The sequence below is a fragment of the Pyricularia pennisetigena genome, chromosome 6 (assembly GCF_004337985.1).
Source record: "Pyricularia pennisetigena strain Br36 chromosome 6, whole genome shotgun sequence".
Lineage (NCBI taxonomy): Eukaryota > Fungi > Ascomycota > Sordariomycetes > Magnaporthales > Pyriculariaceae > Pyricularia > Pyricularia pennisetigena.
The window spans coordinates 5,193,729-5,218,200 of NC_043744.1; the positions used below are offsets into that span (position 1 = coordinate 5,193,729).

The 24,472-nt window shown below is 51.8% G+C and overlaps 9 protein-coding genes across 9 annotated transcripts; 3 read left to right on the plus strand and 6 right to left on the minus strand.

Moving 5' to 3' along the window:
* Positions 1-260: 260 nt before the first annotated feature.
* PpBr36_05269 (uncharacterized protein) lies at positions 261-757 on the minus strand (the record flags this gene model as incomplete). The annotated part of the gene is made up of 2 exons (XM_029892425.1): positions 261-448; positions 559-757. 2 exons carry the CDS (start codon positions 755-757, stop codon positions 261-263), a joined length of 387 nt encoding a protein of 128 aa, XP_029749864.1.
* On the plus strand, positions 596-855 carry PpBr36_05270 (uncharacterized protein; the record flags this gene model as incomplete). Its single annotated transcript, XM_029892426.1, has 2 exons — positions 596-709; positions 799-855. Coding segments are annotated over 2 exons (171 nt in total), but the record flags the coding sequence as incomplete, so codon positions are not given.
* A 301-nt stretch (positions 856-1,156) lies between these two features.
* Positions 1,157-3,460, minus strand: PpBr36_05271 (uncharacterized protein; the record flags this gene model as incomplete). The annotated part of the gene is made up of 3 exons (XM_029892427.1): positions 1,157-1,441; positions 1,540-1,800; positions 1,883-3,460. 3 exons carry the CDS (start codon positions 3,458-3,460, stop codon positions 1,157-1,159), a joined length of 2,124 nt encoding a protein of 707 aa, XP_029749054.1.
* Positions 3,461-3,983: 523 nt separating this feature from the next.
* On the minus strand, positions 3,984-7,359 carry PpBr36_05272 (uncharacterized protein; the record flags this gene model as incomplete). The annotated part of the gene is made up of 3 exons (XM_029892428.1): positions 3,984-4,451; positions 4,511-6,899; positions 7,244-7,359. The coding sequence occupies 3 exons, from the start codon at positions 7,357-7,359 to the stop codon at positions 3,984-3,986; spliced, it is 2,973 nt and encodes a 990-aa protein (XP_029749051.1).
* A 1,360-nt stretch (positions 7,360-8,719) lies between these two features.
* PpBr36_05273 (uncharacterized protein) lies at positions 8,720-10,299 on the plus strand (the record flags this gene model as incomplete). Its single annotated transcript, XM_029892429.1, has 5 exons — positions 8,720-8,843; positions 8,911-9,164; positions 9,220-9,311; positions 9,379-9,429; positions 9,504-10,299. The coding sequence occupies 5 exons, from the start codon at positions 8,720-8,722 to the stop codon at positions 10,297-10,299; spliced, it is 1,317 nt and encodes a 438-aa protein (XP_029749052.1).
* Positions 10,300-10,895: 596 nt separating this feature from the next.
* On the minus strand, positions 10,896-14,841 carry PpBr36_05274 (uncharacterized protein; the record flags this gene model as incomplete). The annotated part of the gene is made up of 3 exons (XM_029892430.1): positions 10,896-13,105; positions 13,158-13,710; positions 13,840-14,841. The coding sequence occupies 3 exons, from the start codon at positions 14,839-14,841 to the stop codon at positions 10,896-10,898; spliced, it is 3,765 nt and encodes a 1,254-aa protein (XP_029749049.1).
* A 1,440-nt stretch (positions 14,842-16,281) lies between these two features.
* On the plus strand, positions 16,282-17,792 carry PpBr36_05275 (uncharacterized protein; the record flags this gene model as incomplete). The annotated part of the gene is made up of 2 exons (XM_029892431.1): positions 16,282-16,699; positions 16,759-17,792. 2 exons carry the CDS (start codon positions 16,282-16,284, stop codon positions 17,790-17,792), a joined length of 1,452 nt encoding a protein of 483 aa, XP_029749050.1.
* Positions 17,793-18,030: 238 nt separating this feature from the next.
* On the minus strand, positions 18,031-19,035 carry PpBr36_05276 (uncharacterized protein; the record flags this gene model as incomplete). Its single annotated transcript, XM_029892432.1, has 2 exons — positions 18,031-18,224; positions 18,729-19,035. The coding sequence occupies 2 exons, from the start codon at positions 19,033-19,035 to the stop codon at positions 18,031-18,033; spliced, it is 501 nt and encodes a 166-aa protein (XP_029749047.1).
* Positions 19,036-23,406: 4,371 nt separating this feature from the next.
* Positions 23,407-23,529, minus strand: PpBr36_05277 (uncharacterized protein; the record flags this gene model as incomplete). The annotated part of the gene is made up of 1 exon (XM_029892433.1): positions 23,407-23,529. The coding sequence occupies one exon, from the start codon at positions 23,527-23,529 to the stop codon at positions 23,407-23,409; it is 123 nt and encodes a 40-aa protein (XP_029749048.1).
* Between the last annotated feature and the right edge of the window lie 943 nt (positions 23,530-24,472).

Genomic DNA, 24,472 nt, shown 5'->3' on the forward strand with positions numbered 1-24,472 from the left:
ATCCAATCGGGAGGTAGGTGGGCACAAGAAAATGGTTTTTTCGCCGCACCCAAGACCAGCGCATAACCCATCAAGCCAAATTGCCAGTCAAGCCTGTACAACATCTTGACGCCCAGGTTTTCAGGTCCCACATTTCGGGAAGAATCCAAGTGGGGCGGGACTCGACGTGCTTTGACGAATCGGAATACGTTCAATTCGTCCAATGACGGGAACCGCCGGCCAGAATTCTTGAACCACCAAGCTACCGAGCCATCACGAAATCAATCCTGCGCGACGACAATCTCAACACAACGTCTCCGAGCCGAAGCAACGTTCACCATAACCCTGTCGAGGTAAAACTCATACGTCACGATGGTAAGCTTCCGTCTCTCAAGCTCTGGCTGCATTTTCAATCGTGCCTCGGCCGTCAATTGCGCACACGCTGCAACGATCATTACTGACATTGGTTCTGTTTTTTTTTTTTTTTTTTTTTTTTTTTTTTCTTCCGCAGTCTACCGCATCATCCATCTACAAGCAAGTCGAACCCAATCCCCGGCGCGCGCCGCGTCGATTCGATACCTCGAGCATCTGATTCTGACATCTGAGCACCTGCAGCCTCCTGTTCAAGCGGAACGCCACCATGCTGGCCACCGTCTTCGCCGGCGCCTTCGTCTGGGAGATTGGCTACAACACGCAAATGAACAAGATCTGGGACAACATGAACCGTGGCGTACGTCTCGACCGACCTGGACCGATGCAAAACCTTTAGAGAATACATGAAGAAAAGAGCTGACAAACGAACCCCTCCCGGCAAAACAGCGCCAATGGAAGGACATCCGCCACAAGTACGTCGAGGCCAGCGACGATGACGAGTAAACGATGGGCGACCGATTGGAATGGGAGCACTAGACGGAATCGATCAAGAGCGGAAAAGGCTCAGGCTCCCGGGCTTTTGAGCTTGGGCGCATAGTGTACATCATCATGCTCAGTTTTGTACTGGTTAAAGAGAGGCGGGCGCATCTAGACGGATCAGAACTTAAATTTCGTTTTCTTTTTTGTTTGACTTGTGGCCCATTCCACTTTTGAATATCGCATTGTACAATTCAGGGCATATGCAAACTGGACGACACTATGTACTGCAACCCTCGCCCAAGTGGGCGTCTCCGATCGTCGGCGCTTACCTCCTCCTCAAACCACCGGCAGTGGCACCACCACCAGTCTCGCCTCGATCCGCGAGCGAGACGACCTCGCCAATGCCGGCAGCTTCCTGCTCGTCCTCGAGCGCCGTGATCTCCTCTCGGCAGTCCCACCACTTCTCCTCGCTCAGCTCAAACGCCTTGGCCTTGATCTCCTTGATGGCCAGCGTCTCGGGCTGGATGTTCTTCCACCGCAGGTTGGTCATCAGGATCTCTTGCCACTCGGCCGAGGTGCGCACGAAGAAGTCGCGACGTGACTCGAAGGGCTACGGTGGTGTGTGTGTGTGTGTGTGTGTGTGTGTGCGTTAGTAATCTGGTGAACAAGGTAAAAGAGAGGCAAGGGGACAAAACAATCATGGCTTACCCGAGGGTGCGGCAGTCCATCGTCAACGCGGGCCTCTGTGGAATCCTCTGTCTCGTCCTCTTCCGTTGCGATGGATGACCCAAGGGCCGAGTCGGTATCTGCATTTGAATCCTGGTCCGCTGGCTTCTTGCCGCGCTTGCTGGGCGTAAACTTCTTGGGCTTTTTGTCGCTCTCTTCCTCTTCCTCTTCCTCCTCGTCTTCCTCTTCATCCTCGTACTCGTCATCATCATCCTCTTCGTCGTCTTCTTCGTCCTCGGATTGCTGTTTCCAAAAGAAGAAGAAAAAAAAAAAGGTGTCAGTACATTTGCGCTGTAAGCCAGGAACACGGTGGGGAAAAACTCACCACCCAATCCTCAGTCTGCCGGCTGAAAATCTCCTTGCAACCGTCCATTTTCCCTAGGTCAATCGCGTAGAGGTCATCAAATGTAAACTCCCTGTCACCCTTCTCGAACGTGCCGCCGTAGATGTACAGCACGTCGTCCTGGATCGCAAGCTGCGCGTTGAACCTCGGGTGTGGAAACTCCATCGACACGGGCATCTCTCGCACCGGCCCCTTGGGCTCCTCCTCCTCCCCCTTGGATTCATCCTGCTTGAGCTCAATGTCGTCCAGGTTATCCAACGAGGCGCCCGTCTCTAGCGCCGCAAGCTGCTTGAGCAGCTCCTCCTCGTTGGCCTGCGCGCGCCCTCGCCGACCCACCCGCTGCTGCTGCTGCTGTTGCTCACCGCCTCCCTTCTTCCCGCCACCTTGCCTGACCTTGCGCAGGGCCAGGGGGAAGAACCTGTTCCTCTCAATGTTCCACGCAAACAGCCCGTTGAAGAACTCGCTCTCCATGCCCTCCTCGCTCTCCTCCACGTCGTGGACGCCACCAAACAGGATCCCGCGCTTGCCACGGTGGTGGTACGCCATGGTGGTCCCAGCCCTGGTCGGCGTCGGCGTGTTGGCCGGCTTCTTCCTCTTCTCCCACCTGACGGTGGGCGCCGTGCCCGCCGCGGCCTCGGGTCCGGGCGGCGTGATCCTCAGGAAGAAGCAGTCCTGGTGCACCATGGGCTTGAGGATGTTCTTTTGGCCCTGCGACCCGGGCTTGGCGCCCTTGTTGGCCGCGACCGTCGCCTTGACCCTCGAGTAGCCGCCGTACAGCACGGCGCCCTGCTCGTGCGGCAAAAAGGTGAAGCTGGAGCGGGCGTCGGGCTTGAGCTGCGCCGGCGGGAGGGTCGGGTTGAACCAGACAAAGTTTTGCGTGTCGTACAGCCACAGGTCCGCCAGGTACCGCGTCTGGTTCGCCGTGTCCTGGAACCCGCCAAACAAGATCACGTACTGCTTGAAGTAGGTCATGCGGTGCCCGCTGCGCGCCGGCGGCGTCTTGCCCTTGGCCTCGACCTTCTCCCACTCCTTGGACTGCGCGTCCAGCCGCCAAAAGTCGTTGTAGTGGTAAAAGGTCCCCTGCTTGGGGCTGGAGAACTCCCCGCCGAAGAGGAAGACCGAGTTGGCCTGGTTCCCGCCGCGACACCAGGCGTGGCCGGACCGGGGCAGCGGGGCGTTGGGCGACGTCACCGTCCGCCACTCGTCCCGGTCGATGTGGTAGACGTGCAGGTCGTTGAAGAAGGTCGCCAGCGCGCCGTTGTAATATTCGCCGCCGAACAGCAGGAGCTGGTTGCTGTTGGACGGCGACGCCAGGAAGCACGAGGCCGCGCGGGGCCGGGGCGCCTCGCTCGACACCGTCTCGGTGACCTTGTGGAACTGCTCCTGCTGCCGCTGGTACTCGGCCAGGACCGCGTCCAGGTCCACATCCTCAGCATCGCTGTCGTCGGCCGTCTTGGCTGATTTTGCTTTTGCCTTTTTCTCGGCCTTCTTCTCCTGCTTGGCCTTCTTCTCGGCCAATTTGGCCTTCTTGTCGCCTTTGGCTTTTTTGTCCTTTGCCATGCTGCGAATCAATTTTTTACAGTTATGACGTATGCAGAAAAATACAAATTTAGTTACCCCCACGATGTGTTACACTAGGTCTCGAATGAATGTTGGTGACTTCTGGGGTCAGTAAATTGTTAGTGAGGGGTTCATGCGGTTGGGGGAAAAAAAAATCTTGATTCTCATTCTCTACCCAAATTGCAGCTCCTGTAGGAGACTCCGCATGAATACTGCAACATCAAAAATCAGTCTGTTTATCTCGATGCACCATATAGCTTGGGCCTAACTTCGCTATTCACTCCCACGGGCAATTGAAGCTGCTTCCAAGATCATCAGACATTTACAAAAAGCATCTGTGTTCTGTGTTGACTGTCAACTGCGGGGTTTCTGCCACCAGAAACATCAGAATGTGGCTCAAGTTGCGATTCGAGATTTAATTTACAAGCAAGACCAGGTGCAACCAGTCATCCGCGGACTGCCTTAATTAGGCCATTCTACTATGTTGGCCCTGTTCTTCAAAAACGACCAAAACGATCTTTGTCTAGTACCCTTGTTCCTTGACCCACGCGGCTACATCATCACGATCACGCTCAAGCCAGGCGATCTTGGAGCGAATGGCATCCAAGCTCTGCGCCAGCGACATCTCGTATCCCTTGTTATCCTTGTTGGCAAAGAAGTCCTCAACCTGCTTCAGCTGCTCCGGCTTGGTCAAGCCAGACGTGCAGATGGACACCATGCTTCCAAGCATGGAAAGTGCCGGAGGAAGCTTGATGTAAAGGGCGTCCCAGTTGTCCATCAACCATTTGCTCAGGGCTTCGATACCTTCGGCGTGGCCACGCAGACCGGCAGCAGGTAGATAGATATCCTGATCCTTGACCTCCCCGCTAAACATTAAGTCGAGGGTTTGCTTGATGTGCTCAGGCTTGTTGGACCGGCCAAGGCTTCGGAGCGCCGTGTTGCGCTCATCGCTGTTGGTGGATGTGCGGTAGAAGTTCAGGATACGGTTGTACTGTGAGTTGTTAGAGTGAATGATGCATCACAGCCTCTGGTTCGGAGTCAGTCACATACCTCGTCATCGCCCCCGTACTTCAAAGCCATGGCAAAAACGCTGCCACGAATATTGGGGTGAATGGCAGACTTGTCGCCATCCATGAACTTCTTGAACATATCCTTGGCAGCAGCAACGATTTCCTTGTCACCAGCAATTCCAGCAGATCCAAAGAGGAGCGCCTTGAACTGTTGCTCGATATGCCCATCACTTTCCGAGAAGGACCATCCCATCTTGTGGGCCCTGGAGCTAATCAGGTCTCGCTGGAACGCCTCAAGGCTATCCTTGATAGCCTTATCCTCAAACATCCAGGCACTGTGTACGGAGCCCAGACGACCAATGATTTCGTTCCAAACAACAAACTGCGACTCCGAGTTGTAGCCTTTGAGCAAATTCAAAACGCCCGAAGTCTTTTGGTAGCCCGAAACAGCCAGAGCGCCCGCATCAGCAAGCATGCCAGCGCGATCCTCAACTGAAAGCAATCCGTTCTTGGCAGCGTTGCCCAGCTTTTCCAGTCGCTCCGGAGAGTACGAGGTACGGAAGAGGCTCGTGTGGTTGGCATTGAGCTTGAAAAAGTCCACATCGGGCAGCTTGAAGTCGCCCTCCCTGTCGGTGAGCGTCCTAGACTCATCAATGCCGTCCTTGGTACGCAGGCCAAGCAGAACAGGGTAAAGCACTTGGTCCTCCTCCGGCTTAGTGTCACCAGTCCTCAAGAAACGGTTTTGCTTCAAGTGGATGCTGTTTTCTTTCTCGTTCTCCGTAACAGTGATCACGGGGTAGCCGACATTCTTGGTCCAACAAGTCATCACCTCGTGCACAGGCTTACCGCTTGCCTTGGCGAGCGAATCCCACAAGTCGTCCGTCTGCGTGTTGCCGTAGGCATGCTTCTTGAGATATTGCCTGACACCCTCGAGGAAGACGTCCTCGCCCAAGTACGTTGAGATCATGCGAAGCACACACGAACCCTTGGCGTAGCTGATGGAATCAAAGATCTGGTTGATCTCGTCCGCACGTTTCACGGGAACCTCAATGGGGTGACTGCTCCTCAGAGAGTCGAGAGACAATGCTGACTGCAGGGTGTCTGTAACGTACGACTCCCAGACCTTCCATTCGGGGAAGAAGACGTTGCACGAGTACCACGAAGCCCACGTGGCGAAGCCCTCGTTCAGCCAAAGACCATCCCACCAGTCCATTGTGACCAGGTTACCGAACCATTGGTGCGCCAGCTCGTGCTGCACCACCTCGGCAACACGCTCCTTTGTGGCCGCTCCGCTAACCTTCTCGTCCAGAAGAAGGTCAACAACACGGTAAGTGACGAGACCCCAGTTCTCCATGGCTCCTTGGGCAAAATCGGGAATAGCGACCTGGTCCATCTTGGGCAGGGGGAAGTCAATGCCGAAAACCTTCTCGTAAAACGCCAGTGTCTTGGCCGCCAGGTCGAGCGAGAAACGGCCATGCTCGATGTTGAGACCGGGCGGCGCATAGACACGGACGGGTACACGGAAATCTTTCGTCTCGATATAATTAAGCTCGCCCACAATGAATGCGAGGAGGTACGTAGACATGAGGGGCGAGTTGTGGAACTTGACGGCTTTCTTGGTGGTGCCAGTCAATGCAGACTGGACCTCACTTTCGGAAGCAACATCCATGTTGCTCAGACAAGTCAGCTTCTTGTCCGCGACAAGAGTGACTGCAAAGGTAGCCTTCAAAGACGGCTCATCGAAACAAGGGAAAGCTCTCCGTGCGTCTGTAGGCTCCATCTGTGTGACGGCGAGGACACCCTCTGAACCATCATCCCTCTTATAGACAGCGCGGTAGAAGCCAGCCATTTTGTCATTGAGGGTACCGGTGAAGTCAATCGTCAGCTCGGCTTTGCTTCCTTTGCTAATGGTTTCGTCAAAGTCGATCTTGGTAACCTGTGTGTCCTCATTGTAGGAGATCTTGGGCGATGATGTAATGGTTTGTCCTCCAGATGTGACCTTTGCGCTCTTCACATCAATCTCGAGGGTGTGTAGGGAAATTGATTTGGAGTCTTCGGCAACGTCCAAGTGAACAACAACGCTGCCGTTGAAAGTAAACTTTTCCAAGTCCGGTTCGAGAGTTAAGTCATAGTGCTTGGGCACAACGTTCGTGGGCAGGAGCTCGCGCCCGGCGGCGTTGTTTGCGCCGACCCCACCTCCCATGTCGACGTCGTGGAGTTTGCACATGTTGTTTCGGCGGTAGGAGCAAAGTCGTGCAGGCGGGTTGCTGCGCAATCGCAAGGTGTTTGTTCGGAGTCGGTCAAGAGATCGTGTTTGAGGGGCATATGAAGTGCCCAGTAGTACCGAGCTAGAGTAGAAGCGGTTGGGGTGTGGAGGAGGGGTTCGAATGCTGCTGTGGGCGCGTGATGCAAGAAAGAGGGTCCCCTGTCTGTTAGTTTAATCGATCATCCAAAGTCGCCGGCTGTCTGCAAAAAAACCTGGTACAAGAGCGACCCAGATCTCAAATTCTGGCTCTTGATCGAGTCCAAAAAATTATAGACCGAGGGTAAGGAGAGCCATTTTATACTGTAGGCACTGGCACACAACAAAAGCAGACAATGATGTGTGCAGCGAACAATATTAAGAGTCCGTCACAGGGCAGGGCAGTGCAGACAGGGGTAGTAGGAGTTCAGAAAAGGGATGACAGCGTGAGGCCTGAGTTTGTCACTGCGCCCACCGGCATCTCCCAAGAGAAGCCTAGGAACGCTGAGATATTATTTTAGGGTTACTGACTGGATTCTTGAAACAGCATTTCTCGCTGGGATATGGCGTGACAATGCGAGACCATGTGACGACAGCGTTGGTAATGGGACGCGCTTCCCCAATCGCAACGCCAGCGCCGAAGACATTATATAAGACAGTTCCGGCGAGGCCGGTGAATTAGAAGTTTGTACAGAGAAACGAAGGCTAGAAATATGAAGACGATGCTATATCGAAAATATGAGATATTACATATAATACACAAATCGTTGGTGTTCTTGTTTACTTTACCGCGCATATCGCTCAATGGACAACACGCAAATCTGACTTTCCAAATTTTTTACTGCTTCTAGCGCCAAGCGTGCCTTTTTCTGGCAGGCGGTAAAGGTCAAGGGTGCATCTGCCACCCCTGTACCAACTGGCCGCAAGGGTCTCAGATGGCTTATGTCAGCTGAAATCGTCTCCATAGCTCCTCGCCTGTAGGTCCACAGAGTAAACATTTGCCTGCTGTGTGCTGGACAGCTCTGAATTCTTCTCACCCGAGACTTTAGACGAGTGTTGCGTCATATTATACTTCTGAGTCAACGCTACCAAACTAACGGAGTCAGGGAGGGTAGTAGTTCATCAGTCACACCGTGAAGATATCGGTGGTGGCAAGGAGGCCAATATGGGTCCATCCCAACGTCAGACCCCCACTGCCACTGGTTTGGTGAGAGCTTGTGCAGCTCTTGGCGGCTGGACCGAGCTCCTGCCCCTCCAAAACTCTGTATGCCAAGCCCGAATTGTTTGATGCCCAGTTGTTGAGAGCTGAAGCTTCCATCACCCCACCTCACCCTGCGTTGACCAAGAGATCCTTGTTACGTGATAGGTAGGTACAGAGGTAGTAGGCAAGGTAGGAAGCAGCGGCTGGCCAACTGGATAACAAGCTTGCTTCCTCATCCGATGGATAGAAGGAGAAAATTTTTCTTCATCCAGCTCATCCCTCTCAGGAATTAATTTTCTCTTGAGTCTTCTTTTTCTCACATCAAAATCCCCCGGAGGAAGAAATTGCAACGTCCACCCTGAGCACGCTGCTCTGATCATGTAAGTCGTCCGCCTTGAAAACCATGACAACACCATCCTAGTCATTATCATCTGGTGCCCCTCCATTGAACTTGGGGCCTCAAGGTGTTGCCCCGCCACTATCTGCATCGAAGCTTCTTCCCTAGTGATGTACGGGCTCAAGCATTGGTGAAAACACGTCTTTAGTTCCACTGGGTCTGTTTCATGAGCAAATTTCTTGCAGCTGCGCATTTCTATTTCTGCACATGGTCATTCTTCAGCCAGAAACTTGACCTCTTACATCTTTCTGCTGAACAAGTTCTTTAGTCCAACACACCATCTCCCAGAAATCCAACAAGAATCTGTACGACCGCGCACTTAAATTTCCCCTAAACTATCGCACTAAACACTTTCGCTGGGCCATAGACTAACCCAGGTGTCATTACCGCATAGACTACAACCGCCACAATGGCTATTACCAAGATCCACGCTCGTTCCGTCTACGACTCTCGTGGAAACCCCACGGTCGAGGTTGATGTCGTCACCGACACTGGCCTCAACCGTGCTATTGTTCCCTCTGGAGCTTCGACCGGTACGATTTGCATTACACCTTACATACTGCGGTCAAACCCCATCTGACAGAAATTCCAACTACATAGGCCAGCACGAGGCTTGCGAGCTTCGCGACGGCGACAAGACCAAGTGGGGCGGCAAGGGTGTCACGAAGGCTGTTGAGAACGTCAACAACATTATCGGCCCTGCCCTGATCAAGGAGAACATCGACGTCAAGGACCAGTCCAAGGTTGATGAGTTCCTCATCCAGCTTGATGGCACCCCCAACAAGACCAAGCTTGGTGCCAACGCAATCCTCGGTGTCAGCTTGGCTGTTGCCAAGGCCGGTGCCGCTGCCAAGGTTCGAATCAGTCCATGATTTGCGTGTTTGATGGTATTGATGCTAACTTCCCTAGGGTGTCCCTCTGTTTGCCCACGTATCCGACCTCGCCGGAACCAAGAAGCCTTATGTCCTCCCTGTCCCCTTCATGAACGTCCTGAACGGAGGGTAAGAAAAAAAGCTATTAGATATAGGCTCCACTAAGGCGTATACATCACTGACATGAGCCTTGTAGTTCGCACGCCGGTGGTCGCCTGGCCTTCCAGGAGTTCATGATCGTGCCCTCGTAAGTTGCACTACTATCCAAGCACACCTCAGTGATACAGAAATTGCTCGAGCTCATGACTAACACACAAAAAGCGCTGCTTCCTCTTTCACCGAGGCCATGCGCCAGGGTGCTGAGGTCTACCAACAGCTGAAGGGTCTTGCCAAGAAGAAGTACGGCCAGTCGGCTGGCAACGTCGGCGACGAGGGTGGTGTCGCCCCCGATATCCAGAGCGCCGAGGAGGCTCTTGAGCTGATCACGGCCGCCATTGAGGCTGCTGGCTACACTGGCAAGATGAACATCGCCATGGATGTTGCCTCGACCGAGTTCTACAAGGAGGAGGAGAAGAAGTACGATTTGGACTTCAAGAACCCCGAGAGCGACAAGTCCAAGTGGATCACCTACGAGCAGCTGGCCGCCATGTACAGCGACCTTTGCAAGAAGTACCCGATCGTCAGCATCGAGGACCCGTTCGCTGAGGACGACTGGGAGGCCTGGAGCTACTTCTACAAGACCCAGGACATCCAGATTGTTGCCGACGACTTGACTGTCACCAACCCCCTTCGCATCAAGAAGGCCATCGAGCAGAAGGCTGCCAACGCTCTGCTCCTCAAGGTCAACCAGATCGGTACCCTGACCGAGTCTATCCAGGCTGCCAAGGACTCTTTTGCCGACGGCTGGGGCGTCATGGTCTCGCACCGCTCGGGTGAGACGGAGGATGTGACCATTGCCGACATTGCGGTCGGTCTCCGTGCCGGTCAGATCAAGACCGGTGCTCCCGCTCGCTCGGAGCGTCTTGCCAAGCTCAACCAGATCCTCCGCATTGAGGAGGAGCTCGGCTCCAACGCTGTCTTTGCTGGCGAGAGCTTCCGCAAGGCCATTAACATGTAAATGCGGATTTTTGACAAATGCGAGGCATGAGTTTGTGGCCTCTATATTCCTGATAGTATCGAGGACTGTGCTGTTGTTTGAAAAGCGGTGTTGTTCTCGTATTGAAAAACAGGTTACTTAACGGCTAATGATAAAAGAAAATGAACTCAGATAGACAATGGGCTGTTTTTCAGGTACCCATAATAATACCCTTTTGGCCCTTTTGATTTTAAACTTTCGCTGTTGAATTGAATGCAAACTTAGACGGTCAGTTTGTTCGGGCCGAAGCAAAGCTAAGGTCTAGCTCCACAGTAAGCAGCTGCAAGTATTTTCCGTGTTGCACAATCATAACTCGCTAGAAACTACTGTTATGCAGGGAATCATGGTCACCAACAAGAATTTTGGAAGGAAGCTAACTAGCGTGAAGGGGAATAGCCGCTAGTCAGGAGAGTATTGACAGAAAGATACGCTAAGAAGGAACAAGACCCCATGGCGTGACAACGCCATGTAAAGGAATATAAAAGAGAGAGAGAGAGAGAGAGAGAGAGAGAGAGAGAGAGAGAGAGAGAGAGAGAGAGAGAGAGAGAAAAGGAGCAATACCCAAACAACATGCGTCTTCACCTCCTCCCCTTTGCCCAAGCCTCAACCTTGCCCATTAAGCTCTTCAAGCCGACACCCCTCTCGCAGTTGCCCTCAAGCCAGACCTCCATTCGCTCCCTGACGCTCTTCATGCCCCTGAGGACTGGCATCTTTGCGCCGTCCTCGGCCTCGAGGTGCGCGGCCGGGTTGAGCAGCAGGTCGAAGCAGTCGGCCCAGATGTCGGTCTGCCAGTAGCGCTTGAGGCTCTCGCGGACCTTGTAGCGCCTGCCGCCGGTGCCAGGCATGTTTGCGTCGCAGCGGACCGTCTCGATGTACTTGCCAAACAGGAGGCAGTGGATGGTGCCGGCGAGCCCGTGGCAGTCGATCTGCCAGGTCCAGGGCCTGCCCTCGCGCATCTCGGCGCAGTCCTGGGGCGACGTCTTCCAATCGGCGACAAACTGGACGTCGGGTCGGAAGGCGCGCATGTCTATGCCCCGGCCAAAGTCGATGAGGGTGACCCCGCGCGACGACCAGCCGCCGCTGCCGTCGGCACGCCACTGCGAGCTGAGCTGGGCGCCGGCGCCGGGGTCCGAGGGCCCGTCGAGACGGAGGAGGCAGTTGTCTGCCTTGAGGTCACCGTGCAGCAGGCCCTTGGAGTGCAGGGCCTCGGCGGTGCGGAGGAGCTCGATGCTGAAGAACATGGCGAGCGTCTCGTCCATGACGCCGGACGGCTCAGCGCGGAAGAGGTTTACCACGTCGAGGAGGGTGCCGTGCGGGTGGAAGGGGAGCATGAGGAAGCCCTCGTCCTGGTAGAGGTGGAACTCGAGCGCTGCCGAGAGCGAGGCTACAGCGCGGTGCTGCGGGCCCAGCCTGTCGTGGGCAAGGCGCATCATGTGGAATTCCCACGCCGACGGGGGGGTTTCCATCTTTAGCGCCTCGAAGTGGCTCCGCTGGCTGTGCGCAGTGGCGAACGCTCCCTTGCCCATTTCTATCGCGTTTTCATCCTGAGTGTCTGCAGCGTCGGGAGCTGAGTTCTCGACCAGGAAGACCGGGGCGAAGGCGCCCTTTCCGAGCTCCTTCTTGACCGTATACTTCATTTCACAACCGGGGAACTCAATTGTTGGCGGTGATGGGAGGCTGCTGGTCTTGTCTCCGGTTGCTTTGGCCTTGGCGAGGGCCTTGGTATATTTCCGAATCTCGGAGCCCTTTTCGTATTTGCCAGGCCTGTGGTCATAATATCGTGTCTGTGAAGTAAGTGCCGGGCTGGCTTTGGATAGGATCTCGGCCCTGACGGATTCCTCGACTGGATTGCACTGTAGGTCCGCAATGATGGGCCCTTTGGGTGCTATGCTCTTTGGTTGAAGCGCCGCCCTGCCCACAACCTTGGGCACAAGTGGTTGCAACGCCTTCCTCGGTGGTGCAGGCTCATCGTCCATAATGTCTCGCAAAGGACTGCTGGGCGGCTCGGCATTCCCATCTTCGTCTTCGTCGTCGCTGGTCTCTGGGAGAGTACGCCGGCACCTACTAGGCGTCTTTGTAAAGGCAGAACGATTTCCACCGCCGGAGCCCATGTTGATGTCAGTCTCTGTCCGCTCGGTGATGGGCGTCATGAACGGCAGACGGTTATTAGCCATCTCGACAGGATCACGATATGTGCGGCGCTCTGGAACGTAGTCTTCAGGTGGAATGGGTACGAAGGTTGTCCTGGTTCGAGGGTCATCGTCATCGTCATCGTCATCGTCTACTGGCGTTGGCAGTTCCAGGATTTCGTCCTCTTCTGGAGGTAGGTCCGGGCTGGGTTCCTCGGTAAAGTTGGATGCCCTTGTGACATCTTTATCTTCCTCCGCCCCAATGTCATCCAGGTTGGGTATGTGTTTTCGAGCAGTAAAATCAGACCATTCGCTGACGCTCTTGTCATCGGCTGTGTCATCGGCGTCAATGGCCTCATCCTCTTCAGCCGCGTCATCATCATCATCATCATCGTCTTCTTCTTCCTCATCCCCTGCTTCACTGATCGCTCTCGTTGTGTTACCACTCTCTGCCCCGCTGGTGTAGTCACCATCGGTATCGTAGTCTTCCTCATCTGCACTGCCTTGCTCTTCCTCCTGAGTAACTGGCTTGATCGGTGCATTGAATATGTCATAAATATCGTCCGTTGCAGCCCGGGTATGCATGGTCATCGTCGGCTCAGAGGTGCCTTTCCTCTTGAGCAGCTTTGGTCGTGATGGCGAGTCCAGCTTCGCCTTGACTGTGGAATGGTTAGGCCTGAAGATTGTTAGCGAGGCGAAGACGTTACTTACTTATTTGTGTTTCGTTAACCTCCATTACTTTCTTCTTCCTTGGTTTCCCCTCCTTTGATATTGGCTTGATCGGAGCTCCATTTTCATCCAGGGGTATTGTTGTGTCGCGATGAATGACTAGTTTTTGCGGAGCATTCTCGTCTAAGAGGTCAACTGGTGAGGTTGCAGGGGAAGATCTGTGGGTTTCATCCTTCAAGGGCACCTTTCTTTCAACAAAAGGAGAGGGTCTGGCCGTGTCACGATGGATGACTAGCTTTTGTGGGGCGTTCTCGTCGAGAAGATCAACTTGTGAGGTTACGGGGGAAGGTCGGTAGTTCTCATCCCTCAGAGGCACCCTTTGTTCGACAGAGGGCGGCGTCTCTGGCCTTTCATCCAGCCATCCAGCCCTCGCCAGCAGCACTTCCTCAAAACTCAACTCAGACCCGGGAATGTCGGGCGTGGGGTACAAAACTCGCAGGTCGAAAACTATGCGCTGCCTTTTGCCAGCCCGAGGGTCCACGGTCACTTGATGTTGAGAGGCATCAATTGGTATATGGGATTTCATCAATAACGACTGAAAGTACAAAAAAAAAAAAAAGTATCAAAACCACGATCGGATAGCCGCCAAACATTAGTCCTGTATTCATCAATATGTGGACGGCCACTAAGGGGACGGAGAAGGGGCAACGGGATGTGTGCTTACCGTGTCCCTGAAAACAGCCATCTTGGGTCCGCTGGGTTTCCTTGACCCAGTCTTGAGTGTCTCTCCCACCCAGGACTTGGGCTCCATCACGTTCTCTTTCTTGCGGTGGGCCAGCGAGTCGATAGTATCCCATCCTTGGGGTCCTGCGTCACGTGAGCCAAGTGCGGGCGGTGGTGCGGCGTCGGCATCCGAGAAAATCGCCAGCTTGGACTTTGCCGGCTTAGAAGACCGACTGCTGCTGGCTGTGGCACCTTGCCTCTGTGCCGCTTGAGGATCGCTAGGAGCCGAAGACGAAGCAAACGGGTCCATCTTGGCAGCGAGTGCAGGTCGCATGGTTGGCAACGCCGGCGAGGAAGGAGCGTCAGCCTCGTCGCCTGCCTGTTGCGCGCGGCGCTGCTCAAACTCGCCCAGCTTGCGCACCAGGCGCTGTTGGGGACGGGCGTCCCGCTCGATGCCCAGCTTGTACACCTCCTCGGCCTGGTTCCAGCGACCTGCGCCCTCTAGCCAGGCTGCGTACTCTTCATAGAAGAGGGCGAGCCCCTCTCCGATGCCGTGGCGTGACACATACAAGAAGGTCTCGCGCGGGGCGTCGGAGAAGAATTTGATGTAGTAGAGCCACAGCTTCAGATAGCGGGGGTCGTTTTTATATTGCGGTGAGCCGATGAAGGCCTTTGTGGCGCGCTCGAGAAGCACATGCAGCTGCGACTGGGCCGTCGCCTGAGCTGAGGGATATGCGTCTAGCGTCCAGCGGACGTAGCGGTCGTAGACATCCAGCGGGTCGTCCAGGTCCGCGGCGTTGGCGAGCTCGGCCTCGTATTCTGCGCGGATGCAGTCGTGGATGTTGTTTGTGTCGTTGGGCGTCGGCGGCTGGCTCTTACCCGTCGACAAGGGTGCAAACAGGCCGGCGAGTTTCTTTGCGGAGCGGCCGCCTGGGAGGGACTGGATGTTCTCCTTCTGGCCCTCGATGACGTCGAAGTTGATGAGGTCTTCCGAGTCCCCCATTGTGGCGGTGAGGGGGAGGGGTATTTATTTCTGTCGCTCAAAAATCTAGGTCGGTAACTTGGGACAAGAAATTGTCCGGAATCATAAGGAAGCGTTTGTTGAGATTGATTCTCTCCCTGTGTTTCGTGATTAACCTACCGTATCGCGAGCGTGCTGCAACTGGGGAATCTCAAGAGACAACTCGAGGTCTTCTGAATCAATTAATTAAGCACTCAATTGCGGAGCGCGCAATGCATATGTCAATATTTAGCAAACACGCGCTTAGTGGCGTTGTTGTTGTAGCAACAGGTGGGTCCGGCAGATTATCAACCATGAGTGGACCGCAAGGCGCATGTTGCCAACCGGACCGATCAGGGGCATCAAGCACTTTGTCGACAAGAAGGCTACGGATACCTTTGCCGGGTAGAGAGACAGGACCGTGGTCAAAAAGTACATTGTGCTTACTCTGAGTATACTTATGACAACAGAGTATAGCCGAATCTCGGGATTACCTGCTGTCGTTGTAACATCACTACCAGGCAGCTCTCGTAGTCTAGTATCATGATTCATTTCGATTGCAACACCCTTTCATGCAGCGCGCCAGCAGCTCCACGGGCATCGGGCACCTCGTGGACGACGCTGCCTTCGTAGGACAACTCGTGCGCCTTGGTTTCCGGTGCCAGCTAGTCGTAGTCATAGACCCTTGTCATACTTACTTTATCGCCGTTTTACTAGCGTTACTGGTAGCATCGAAACGAGAGAGACTCATATCCGAGCATCGCTTCGCGGCCGAAGCATACTAAAGTCGAGAAGGGGTGGTGCCTATTGTCATGATGACTGATCCTACTGATCCGGCAAGGACATTGGAAAGACTAATCCCGATTAATACTCTGGTCGGTCTGGCTTCTGTAGTATTTCGGTAGTGGCTGGGGTCAAAGTCAAACGTCATCCGGTCCTTTGCCATTCAAGCCAGAATCTTGTCTGCATCGAGGCCGATGGCAAGCGTGCCCAGGCGGTCGCAGATGAGCTGGATCTCTCTTCCGAGCGAGAAAAGTATTGAACAAAAAAGACTTGCACTTGGCGACATGATCAATTTTGCCAAACGAATTGAAGATTCCAAGCCGAAAGGAAGTGTCGAGTCTGCCAGGCAACAGTAACCATCATAGCTGGAATTTAGGCTGCGACCCCTTGCATCGAGACGCAGAGATCCCTGTCAAACACGTGACTGATCACAAGCTCTCGCGCTGAGCTCACTCAACGCGACGCGTGTTGACGAGTTTGGATTTTGGCGCTAGCTTGACCTCTCCACCTCACAATACCTAGTGACCCGATAAGAACAACAACAATCAACTACAGAGCCATAAATTTTTTGAATTTGTCTCCTGATACTCTATAAAAGTGAGGCTTGCAACGTTCAAGGGTCTCAATTGCACGCAAACTCCCAGTGTCATCCTTTCGAGCATGGCTCCCCGCCAATCCACGCGGAGGAAAGCGGCTCCTGCAGTCACGGAACCAAAAGTCGAGATCAAGGACGAGATCGAACAGGAGACCAAGGTTGCCGTCGCGCAGACAAACGGGCGGAAACCGCGCATAACCTCTGCAGTCGTGGTTAAGAAAGAGACCAAAGTACAAGTGAAACGGAAAGCAGTCGAGGACGACGAGGACGAAGCCGAGCTTTCTGACCACTGCAAGAAAGAAAAGGCAAAGGAAAAGGAGGAAAAGGTCAAGGTTCAAGACATACCTGAGGCAAAGCCCGCCGCAAAGCGACAGAAGACGGTCAAGGGAAAAGAGGAGGACATAATGCCGCTAGCGGAGCGAACTGTGGTGTCGACGTTGAAGAGGGCAATGTACATTGGTGCCCACGTCAGCGCTGCAGGTGGTATGTGCTCTGCCATACATGTTTCCCTTTCCGATGATGCTGACATACATCCACCCCAGGCGTTCAAAACTCGGTCGAAAATGCACTCCAAATAGGCGCCAATGCCTTTGCCCTCTTCCTCAAATCCCAGCGCAAATGGACAAATCCACCGTTAGCGCCCGAGGCGCGGGATCAATTCCACTCCTCATGCACAAAGCACTCTTACGACGCCGCCAAGCACTGCTTACCCCACGGCTCGTACCTTGTCAACCTAGCACAGTCCGACAAGGAAAAGGCGGACCAGGCGTACGGCAACTTTGTAGACGATCTTAAGCGGTGTGATGAGCTGGGGATCAAGCTGTACAACTTCCATCCGGGCTCGGCACTAAAGGACACCAAGGCGGCCGCGATCGGTCGCATTGCCGCGCAGTTGAACCGATCGCACAAGGAAACCAAGAGCGTCATCACGGTGGTGGAGAACATGGCCGGGAGCGGCAACATAGTGGGTTCCACGTTTGAGGACCTGCGGGACATTATCGAGCTAGTGGAGGACAAGTCGCGCGTCGGCGTGTGCATAGACACGTGCCATGCCTTTGCCGCCGGGTACGACCTGCGCAGCCCCGGGGCGTTCAAGCAGACGTTTGACGAATTCGATCGCATTGTTGGCAACAAGTATCTGAAGGCGCTCCACCTCAACGACAGCAAGGCGCCACTTGGGTCCAACCGGGACCTTCACGCAAACATCGGCACGGGCTTTTTGGGACTGCGCGCCTTTCACTCGGTCGTGAACCACGCTGCCTTCCAGGAGCTGCCCATGGTCCTCGAGACGCCGATCGACAGGAAGGACGCCAGCGGGAAGACCATGGAGGACAGGAAGATCTGGGCGGACGAGATCAAGCTGCTCGAGAGCCTGATCGAGATGGATGCCGACAGCGATGAGTTTCAGAAGCTGGCCGAGAAGCTGCAGAAAAGTGGCGCCGCCGAGAGGAAGAGGGTGCAGGAGCAGGTTGACAAGAAGGCGGAGAAGGACGCGAAAAAGGCGGCGCCCAAGGGGAAAGCTGCAAAGAGGGGAAGGAAGAAAAAGGCAGAAACGGATGACGAAGATAGTGATTGATGATTTTGACATTCATTCGGGGACGATGTATGTATGATAACGAATTAAGTTGGACTTTTAATGATGGGTTAGACGCGAGGTTTTGTTAATAATGGTATTGTTATATTCTATATGCCTCCTACCTATCCATCCTGATTATGCATCCTTTAGTGTCTTTTCCAGACCCTTGTGTACTGTGCGATTATCTGGACGCGCAAAGCATATACCTCTATTTGGTTATAGCTGATGTACTCATCTGTCAGCCAGCACATCCAAGCGGGACCTGGTCTGCGACACCCAGTAGCCCTTGAGCTCTGTCTTGGGCCGCTGCTGGCCGACCAATTCCACGACGCGCCCGGGGCTGATTTTGATGTAGCACGTTTCTCTCGAGGCCCAGAGGTATCGGCGGCACAAGGCCGAGGAGGTGGAGCAGGCGCACGGGTGGCGCCCGAGCTGGATGCCCGCCAATAGGAGATTAGTTTGATGAGTAAATGGAAGCCTTTAGCTGGCGGGTGGTCATAGGAACCGTACAATTGGTGCTATCAGAGAAACAATACAAACAAAGTAAATATTGATTGATATATGAACTGACCATCACAGAGATGTGTTGAAATCTCTGCTTCTATCGCTAGATTACGTGGTTGGACACGTAATTTTCCAAACATATCTTCAAATGAACAAATACCGACTTGACCTCTTACGCCAAATCCTCGCATATTGGACAACAAACACAAAACCAAAAACCAAAAAAACAAGAGACGTCCAAAAAGTCCTGAGCTCCCATTGCTTTTCCGCCTCTTACAAGACTGAATTTTGGGAAAAAAAAAAAAAGAAAAGAAAAAGCCAAAATGTAACAACCTTTGCCGAACGAGGTATAAAATGAGACAATCCAAAGGCATGCTCTCCCCCCAAGCGTCATCGTCGACGCTTAGATATCTAGTCCAGTAGCGCTCCTACCATTGCAGTGGCAGAGGTGGTGGTCCCGGCCGCACTTTTGGCATTTACCGGGGTCATTACCGCCGCGGGTGACGAGGTGCTTGCCGGCGCCGCTCTCCGCAGCGAGGCACTTGCAAGGCCTGCCGGACTTTGTCTGCCCAAACTTGGCCGGCGGGTCCACGGCCGAGGCGCGAGCCTGGACGTGGACGGCTTCGTTCAGGTCGGCACTGCGGGCCGCGAGGTCGGCGCCAGCAGCCTCGGCCTGGGCCAAAGCGGGGACGCTGAGGGCCGCGATGGCTACGAGACGTAGAGCCTGAGAGATGCGCATTTTGGCGGACGTGGAAAAGAAAGTAGGGGCAAAGCCAAAAAGAAATAGGAGAGAATGGAAAAGGAAGTAAGTGTTTAGAGAATTGATGGTTCAGAAGCTGCGGATGATGATGGGCAGAGATGAAGAAGCAGACGCCAGAAGGAGCAGGATCCGTCTCATTATATACCTGAGCAAAGCCTCTAGCAGCAGGTATATTCGAATTCTCGAATACACCCCTTCTTACTCCCACGTGCGACAGCCTATACGATCAATGCCCTGCGTATAGTCGATGACTTTTTCTCGAAAATTCGGATACTAACCAAGTCATGACTTGCCAGGCCGATCACTCGCCGGAGCAAAAGCGCGAGCTACCAGCACAACCTTGTCTATAGAAAGCGGAACCGATCCAAGTTTTGGTGATTAATGAGAATTTACCATACGTGAAATCCGGTTGTCAACTATAAAGCTTTATGCAAGATATATATTTGTATATATCTATATACAAGGGAAAACAAGTTTTGGTACGGAAACGCGGTTACAAAATTGCACATGACTTCGGTTTGGGTGTTCTCTTTCTCTTGTTTCTAGTATCCAAATCGGTGCGCATGCGTATAAAAGCGTTACAACAAGCGCTGCAAAAGGCATTTGCGTTTATCTTTTCTATTATAGGACCAGGCAAAAACATAACCACCAATCCCATTTATGATACTATATCCCAAATTAAGCAACACTATGACGATTAAATATGTTGCCAAAGCGCAATTAAAACGAGAATAAAAAACAAAAATCCCACACAGTTGCAAATTTACTACCACTGTTTAGGAATGGGGATTTTTATCGGTACCACCATAGTAGAATATAACAGTGTTGTTATTTTAGGTGACCGGACGGTTTGGCCCGGAGGAATCGGGGAGAAATGAATGAATCATGTGTACATCTCAAGAACATTCTGAAGGCGGAAGCATAATGTATCATCCACTTTGCTAACCGGTTTATAAGTGGTAAATACTGGGCATTATACTTCATTACATATTCCCTTTGAATCATTGCCGTTGTTGCTTCTGACCTGATAGACTGATGATTGTTTGCATTGAAACGAGTATCCCTATGTTGTGCTTTTTCCATGATCACCTGCAGGTGAGAAGCATACCGTATAATTCACTATTATATGGCGGTATAATAATCTGGTGTTGTGTAATAGTATTGCTGTCAACCAGCGAAACCAATAGAACAATGATAGTTTGCAGTGGAATGTTCGGAAAGTGTGAGCCTAGTCTGTGGATTTCCTAATACAGGCTGACAGGCGGAAGCATCGTGTGTGATCTACTGCTACTACATAATTCAACAAAAGAACATTTTCATGCTGAGGCCCTCAAGACGTTACAAAAGCCTAAAATATAACGTTAGCATTGTTGTTGACAGCTCAAAATCCAGATAGATATCGCTTTGCGGTGGTGGGGAGTATATGAGAGTAGTCCGCCAACATTATCGGGGCTGAAAACCTTTGCAACGTGGTCTTGAGTTAAAAATTGCGCTTCCGTTAAAAACCTCTCAGGTTGGGCTACAACACCCTTAGGCTCAGATAAAATTTGTCCCTTTCATCCGGCTACCTCCTGGTAGACTCTTCTGTTGCGGTCAACGTTCCATGCTAATCTACATCATCAGTATTAGGTTTCATGACGGGCAGGACGGTAAAGTGAGTCGCTGTCAGTGGGCGTCAGAACCTCAGAGTCGGAGTAGCTGGGGAAATACTCAATCATGTAGTGCACTTGCATACCAAGTACAGACACCATTAATCTTGATAGAAACAACCGTCATAGTTGAGCTGACCAACTTTGTATGGGCATGTGTCTGTTTCGTTTGCAGACAGGTGGGGGCGCGTGGACACGGATGATCCACGGACTCACGGAACATGACTCTGGCGAGCTTCCACATGCTAAATTATAATTTATTTAAACGACATATATATACTCAGGCAAATTTGGAGCGCAAGCCTATCCGCGAGCCTATTATCTCTCGACAGCTCTTATATCCGGTCACCGCTGTTCGAGAGCAGATTAAAACAGACCTCCGAACTGCTTTCGCATTTTCAGCTCCCAGTATTTTTGTTGTACAATGTTCTCTGTCACGGAACCCCCTGTATACTTTACCATAAAAGTCGGAATGTAGACCGCCAATCGCCGAATTCGGAAAAAAGCTTTTCACAAAAGGTCAATTCCCTTGGGCAGAGTTTTATGTACTTTTGAGACATGACACGACTGCCTTGATCGCGAACTAGCAACCATACCCTACCTCATCTACGTCCGCATGGTAATCGGGACGCAAATAATCAAACAGTCTCTCTTTGGGAGCCATGTGAAACTCAGCAGAAAAAACTTTCTGGAACTTGATTACGTTGTATGTTGTGTAGATCACTTCCAGTTCTGTATAAAATTCAATGCTTTATTTTACAGCATTAATCTAGACAACAAGTTACAACTGCCGAATCCAAATGTCCAATTCTAAAATGAGCTTAATTATGGGCCAGCATCCAAAGTTTATTATTTTGAGCATTCGATCACCTGAAGGCAGATAATATTGATATTCAGACGGGTATAGGAATCATTTGTCAAAAGACCAGAGGAATTCAGCATTTTCCCCAAGAGCTTCTCTTCTACGAAAGCCTTGCTACTCCCAAAGATTGAAGGTGGGGGGGCTTCTGCTAAGCTTGAAGATGCCGTGATAAACAAATATCGATTTTATCAGGGTTGAAATCGATATTGCCGAGTGCTTTGTTTGTAAGCTGGTTGGCCAGCAAGAGCGGGAGACTACTGCGGATTAGCCTACGTAATTGCAAGTTTGCGACAGCACCAATGCTGGAATATAGTTATGGCTTATTCACTGCTATCCTTATGCAGCTTACAGCTTGAGAGTTGGTGAGTCAATCTGTGTGGATGACGTGCTGTGGTTGAATACCCAAGCATCTCACAGGTGATGTTCGGGAGCGGGAAAGCCTACTTACTCATCACTTGTGTCTGCTTTCTCTTTCTGGGCAGGCAGCTCACAGTGTTTCATCCGGCACATCCAGAGAAAGCAGCTCGGGCTCTTAGTTCAGGTCGCCAAGAAGCAATCCCGGCTATCATATCGGTGCAAAAACAAATATCTATTCGCGCCTTGCTCGGTTACCCGGCCATGCGGATGGTTTTTCACTGTGAGACGAGCGCATCTGCCAGGATTGTGGCGGAATTTGGAGCACTGAGTGTGTTGTACTTTGACCCATTCGTTTGACATTGTATAGGACCGCATAAGGAAGACAGCAGGGCACAACAACGGACAATTACTTTCCATATTGAGTTGTACCTAAATACCTGCGCTTTAACGAGATACGCATACGCAATGAAGTTCCGCTACTAGATAAAGCATTTGCCATCTATTGCCAGTGTCTAACTGCAATCTAATAGAGACCGCTGTGCAACCGTCTATAAGAGTGACAGGTGACTGCAAAAAGGGCATCTGCACATCTGCATGTCAGCGCTACTAGTAATTTGTAGCCTGGAAGACCATGCATTTGGTTTGGAAAAGTAAAGATTTCAAAGTCGCTCTGTTGCTTTGAATATCAAAACACTCTTTGCTTTCTTTTTAGAGTGTGCCAGGTGATATTGTTGTTAACCCCTTGCGGTAGTGTTTACAAATTCAAGATTTTTAAACGAATAATGACATTTCTTTTAGTCTGAGATGTAACTGTCCCGTCAGTTGCAGCAGTCGGGCTTTGAGGTTCGCTAAAAGCTTGACGACAAAATAACATTTATCTTATAATACTATAAGGATCAAAGTTGTTAATACACAGAGAGCTGTGACGGTGGGATATTTGAAAAATTTTATTTTGTTGTACCGCTGTCCTCATCAGCTTTCAAATCCCGGCTGCTTTGAACGTGGTGCTTTTCATTCAGTATCAAATGAATTTTGTATCCTTCTGGACAACGGTGCATTTTATGTTTTGAGAGGTGTCACCTCGTATCTTAAACTGGTGTGCTGGTATCCATAATGGCGCCTATCGCCGTGTGCGCAATTCCTGTCAAATGAAGAACATGGCACGATCAACTTTTCTTTATACATCATAGCTCATTACATTCATACAACAACGCTTGTTTTTACAATAATCCCTCCTGTAATGCTCTCCGTTGCGGTTGGTAGAAACCCGAGCTCCTGGGATCGCATTCGTTGTCAATCTTTTGATTTGCCACACCGTGATTTCGATCATTTCTAATCCCCTTGTGATTTTTGAATATTCAAAGAATGAAGCTTGCTTGCTGTTATCCGCCGCGGTGGCAAGCGTTGCTATGCTGTGTGAATAGTTGCAATCCTTCAAGATCCATTCTTCTCGGCTTTCTTGCGGGAAACATGTACCACCTTTCACGGGTCAATAAAAAAATCACGAAAACCATAAATCCAAATTGAGAGACTTACATTTTTATTAACGACTGTAGTGGGAGTGGATCCCGCGCTTACAATCTTGACGTTCGGGTTATTTACCATGCTGTTAAGGGTGACAATCTTGGCAAGTTCAAGTTGAAACCCTTCGGTAGGGTTTGTGGCTCCACCCAAAGCGACTAAAGCCAGGATGGTAAGAAGGCTTTTGGTTTGGTTCAACATTTTGCCACATTCGCCAACGGTGGTGTGGATGGGGATAACAAGAGGAGGCCTTTGGAGGGGGTTTTGTGTTCCAATGTGGCGGATTCGGGTCGCAGATGCTGGTACTGCCCGGCAATCGGAGCCTGGGATCAAACCTGAAATATATATGCGTGGCAGCTTATCCATTCCATGTCAAAAATTAATCTAACAGACGCCAATTCCAAATGTAACTATCCATTTATCTCTCGTTGGCCGACTTGCTGGGCAACTAGCTGGTATGCAAACTCGAGAGGGATGCCTGTACTGCTATCCCAATTACAGCACGCTTGGGAAATGCCTGCATGTCCTTGACAGGTGACGCTGGTAAAAATAACTCGGCGCTTTTACATTTATAGTGGGTCGGATATTGCCGGTAATGCCATGCACCTTCCCTGAACCTTGTCATATACAACTGACATGAGATTACATTCGAAACATAAACGGATCTGCATTTTTTAAGATTTGATCACTGATTGAAAAAAACGGGTTTGGCTTGTTGCCGGTGAGGGCTTTTGTCTATATGCCATTTCGTTCACACTCGGGCGAGTCGGGCGTGACAATCGAGGTTAGCCGCTAGAAAAATAGGAAAGATCCAGCCCCGCATTCGAACCCACAACGAATTTGGTTATTTTAGGAGCATCCCTAAAAAGATATGCTCAGGTGCCCACAAGGCATTTAATTGTTTCCGGCAGCATCATCACAAGCCTTTCTCTATCCGGCCCTAGATGACCAGCACCAATGCCGGCATTAGCTGTCCGTGAAATGCATGCACCCTTGGGCAATGCACTCGATGGAAATGCAACGCGAC